The sequence below is a fragment of the Antrostomus carolinensis genome, unplaced genomic scaffold, assembly GCF_000700745.2.
Source record: "Antrostomus carolinensis isolate BGI_N321 unplaced genomic scaffold, ASM70074v2 scaffold9095, whole genome shotgun sequence".
In the NCBI taxonomy this organism is placed as follows: Eukaryota; Metazoa; Chordata; class Aves; order Caprimulgiformes; family Caprimulgidae; genus Antrostomus; species Antrostomus carolinensis.
The window spans coordinates 6,195-10,813 of record NW_010318385.1 but is presented as its reverse complement, the minus strand read 5'-3'; the positions used below and the strand labels follow the sequence as shown (position 1 = coordinate 10,813).

General features: G+C 41.0%; 1 protein-coding gene across 1 annotated transcript in view; it reads right to left on the bottom strand.

Moving 5' to 3' along the window:
• LOC104525660 (EVI5-like protein) overlaps nt 1–2,792 on the bottom strand; it is a 72,268-nt gene extending 69,476 nt beyond the window's left edge. The window contains exons 1-2 of the mRNA XM_010168876.2: nt 2,781–2,792; nt 2,633–2,665 (exon numbers count right to left, since the gene is read on the bottom strand). Coding sequence (XP_010167178.2) covers nt 2,633–2,665; nt 2,781–2,786 — 39 coding nt within the window. The 5' untranslated portion in view covers nt 2,787–2,792. The remainder of the gene's footprint in view (nt 1–2,632; nt 2,666–2,780) is intronic.
• Nucleotides 2,793–4,619: the final 1,827 nt, after the last annotated feature.

Below are 4,619 nucleotides of genomic sequence, written 5' to 3'. Positions count from 1 at the left end.
TCCACACTTCAGTCATTTCTTACTGTCTCCTCAGAAGAAGTGCTCCATACGGTTGGACTCAATGATCTCAAAGGTCTTTTCCAACCAAAAGATTCTATGACTCTCTGATTCTACACAGACTGAGTGACTGCTTGCTAAAGCAGCAGCTTTTATTTAGGTACACTGCTACAATGAACTTTTTTTGTGAATCAAATCCAGCAGTATTTTATTTTCATGTTATATCAAAAGGAAGAAACACTGAACACCCTGAGGAAACAAGAGGAACACTATAGAACAAACACAAAACAGTGGTACTCAGATCTCCTCCATTCCTCTCCTCCACCATTAGAACACTTAAAAGCTCTCCTAGAGGACTGCAAAGAGGTTTCCAGCTTCCATATGCTTAACATTCCTTCTGGAAATAGTAACAGATTTTGCTAGAAATCTTCAGATGCAGGGGTACAAACCACAGGTAGGAACAGCAAGGTCCCAGTATAAGCATCAGAAAGGTTCCAGTTGGTCCTTATGTCACTGTTGGACAGGAAAGTTCAGGTCTATCAGTATGCTTAAAAAACCCAACCAACCAAAGAACAACACAACACATGATCTTTTAAAGATAATATTTGAAAAAATCAATTCCAATACTTGCATTTGACACCATCTTTTACACAAGGAATAAAAATTACTAGCGGTTTCAAACTCTTAAGTTTAATACGAGCATTAATATTTCACTAAGTCAATATCCTTTTTTCTTTATTGCTATGAAAGAAGAAGTTATTGCTGTTTCACTTTGAATAAAATAGTATTCTGATAAAGGCAACACATACATCTCACTCAGGACTGATATTTTCTCAAAGGCCTTAAAGTGCTTAAAATATGACAAGTAATGCAACTGTTCCAAAAATAAACATTGGCAGAAACAGCACCAATCTTAAGAACACAGCAAACATGACTGCCAGACAAAGCAGGTGCCAAGTCACCCATTCTAAGAATCTTAGGTGTAAATATCAGAATAGCAGTGATCTTGAGGAACACCCTACGTGACAGAAACCAGAAGAGAAAGTCCATAATCAACTTTTATCTCTTAAGAAAGTAAAGTCACAAGGAAGACTTAAGGTGAAAAAGGAAATCCAAGTGGAGTCTGGCTTACACATTATGAGGCCCATACTCCATGTTAAGATAGCTGAAGGAAGGGGTGGGGTGCAGAACAGAAATGAAGAACCTCACCAACATTAATTCACCAGCACATCACCAGGAATTAAAAAAATAACGCAAAGGTTTACAGGAGCCAATTATGTGACGAGTACTTAGAAAAAGTACGGTCAAGAAAGCCATACAATACAGCAGTTAAATCAGAACAATGGATCTAAATGACCAAGCTAAATTAAGGGGGGGAAATAAACACAACTGATATAATGGCTAACTAGTCAAGCCTGCATACCTTTGGCCAGGCCTTTCCAGAGTTTCCTAAAAATCCAAAGTCAGCTCTCAAGTTGTCAGTGCAGACTCCTGGACCTGCACATGAAGGCATTTAGCATCAGTTTGTTACCCCTTTCTGTAAATAGGATAGGGTAACAGGATTTCATCATTTCACAATTTATATTCAGTGACAGAAGATTCCACAGTTATTCTTTGACAAGTGACTTAAGGCCATCCAGAAAACGGGTCACTGGAATTTGAAAATGAAGACACCTTTTTAGGAGCAACACACCAGTATTCCTGTTAACACCACACAGTGCTCCCACACTTTCCTGTCCAACTTTACCCTTTCCTCAGTAAGGAATGAAAATCCCTGCTCCCTGACATAAGCTTTTCAACTCTATACAGACCATTCCACCCAACAGGGCACTTGTACTTAGCTGTCACTAAACCACAGATCACTGCTACTTCTCACCTTTCCACTGACAATCCCCGCAACAAGAAATCCATGTCCCACTGCTAAGACAATACACACATAGTACAGAAATTAATTATACGGACTCCCACTGCTATGACAATACACACATGTAGTACAGAAATCAATCCTACTGACTCCCAAGAAATACGTACCCGACAGCACAAAGGAAAGAGCTAAAGGTTCCACTCTAGCCCCTTCAGGGAAGCTGGGGCTCCCCAATTAAAAAAAAATCACTGAGCTATCGAGTTGTTGTTGAAATTAGTCCTTCTGCCTTTAATTATACCAATGAGAATAAATTCAGAATGAATGATAGCAGGTACTTTCACTGGGTACCACAAGCTCCAGGAAACACAGGGAAACGTGGATAAGCATGTGGTTTAATACCTCCCTGCTTTAGAGATGTGACTTTGCTGAACACAGCGTCAGACTCAAGAAAGCCAAGATCATAAAACCTTTAATCTTTTCTTTGTATTTTTGGACAGTCTCCTCAAGGCTTTCCTAAACAAATGTTTCTTTTAAGAACTGGTTATTCTTTAACCAGCGATGTTTCTGCAGGCCTGCAGCAGTGTCTCCCTGCTGGCTACAACAAGGATGCTCTGCAGTTACGAAGTGTCCTTCCCGTTGCTACTCTTCATTACTGTGGAAAGGAGATCACATTCATGCACTCAGCTGTTTGTAGCCCTAACAAGGACAGACAGATACACCACAGTGCCCGTCCCAAAATCTTAGCTAGGTGACAGCCACAGATCTCACTACACGAGCTAGGCCTTGTGCCTTTGCCCTCGCCCCCTCACGGAGCAGGTGCACACACCTGTGCTACTTCGCCCCGTCCTGCCTCACCTTACCGCTGAGGCGCTCGCACCCGTAAAGCTGCTCGGCCGGGCATCGCAGGCAGTGGCTACGCAGACATCTCCCACCCAGACTCTGCTCCCCACATCCCAATACTCACAGATCCATGAGAGCTCTATGTCCCATCAGCTAACCAGCTCAGGCTGGAAGCCTCCAGTTAAAGGTGTTCTTTGCTCAGCTCACCTCACCTCACCTCAGCCAGTTTTTCAACTATGCAAAGAGAACTGCTTTCCTTTTTCCCAGCATTTTTCAGATGCTGAAATTCAGGTTACATTTGAGGAGTATAAAAGGTAACCCACACTGCCTGGGAAGCATGCCAAATCATCCAGAGCACCATCAGGACAATCAAGCCATTATTAATTATTATTAATGTGTGATCAAAACCAGAGCCAATCCATTTTTAAAATGTGCTTTTTCCCCCAGAGGTGAAAAGAACCTGCCAGTTAATCAGGCTTTGAACACAAGTGCTGCTCCGACCCACTTGCAGGGACACCAGCGCTGTCCACTGAAGATGGGCAGGTCTGGAGACAGGCAGGGGTTCGCCTTCTTCACCCTTTGCAAGGGGACACGGAGCTGAGCAGGCGTCGTCTGGCTCCAAACCAGACACATTCTCCCAGGCTCCAAGCCATATTAACAGCTACGGTGCTCCCGGTTTGTCAGACCGAGAGCACAGGAAGAGTTGGTTTGTATCTGCCTGCCTAAGAACGTGCCGATACCTCCTAAATAAATGTGTGAATTCTGAGTTTGAAAACACTGATCTTTAAAAAGATGAGGGGAACAAGACTTTCCAGTGAGGACAACAGAACTACCAGCAATTCTTACCCATCTGGCCAGCCATCAGGCAGGGCACAGACCTGCCTTCTACATTCTTTAAGCTACTGCAAAGATAATAAATGTTTATATTGGTATCATACACATACATATATGATGTGCAGTTTATATATGCAAATTAAAATACATAAAATTCTGTATCTCAACTTTATGTTTAGTATATTTAATTAGCTGCTGACTCCAATCCTTTATTACCAAGAGGAAGTACAATAATAGATTTTTGAGTTACTCAAAGGAATACTGCAGTGGAGCAGCATATGAAATATTTTAAGTAAGGCTACCTGAAGGCAGACTGCAGCATCCCACATTGCATACAACTATATAAATCCCTTTCCCTGAGAATCCCAAGGTTTTGTGCAGCACCTTACAGCAAATCCAAAAATGTTACTACTGCATATTCTTGCTTTTGCCACAGAAGTATTTGTTTTCCTAAGAAAGTCTATTCAGATTTCTTTAAAAAAAGGTATTTCACTGTACACATTGAATTAGCTTAATACCCATATTCTGTATTTCCCTGAGGAAAATCTGTATGAAAGTTACAGGTACCCTGATTACCCAGAATACTGGCTCAACTATTCTTATCATATGACAAAGTAAAAATAACTGCAAGCCTTACACAAACACTACTGTATATATTATATGCTTTCTAACCTTTCTTCTCTTCCTGACAGAAACAAATGGGAACTTCCAGAATACAGAAGAATCCTCATACTATTCTAACATACAAAAAGTAGACTAACATAATTGAGACTGAAATTGTATATGTGGTTTTCAAGCTGGTTAAATAGCATTCCAAGGACCCAGTCCTATGCTTGCTTCAGAAAAGCTAACAGCACTCTAATATCTGAGGAATAAATTAAACTGACTCAGTCAATGACACATGCAGCAGAGGTAGCTGGTGAATCAGTCTGTCATCATGCTTCCCAACAAACTAAAATCCTAATGTAGGGCTCACACTTGGTTTCACTATAAGCTTCATCTGTATCTTTTACACTACAAACATAAATAATTTCTGTCAAAGTCTGAAGAAAAAGTTCTGATTTTTCTCTCATATTCCTGATTT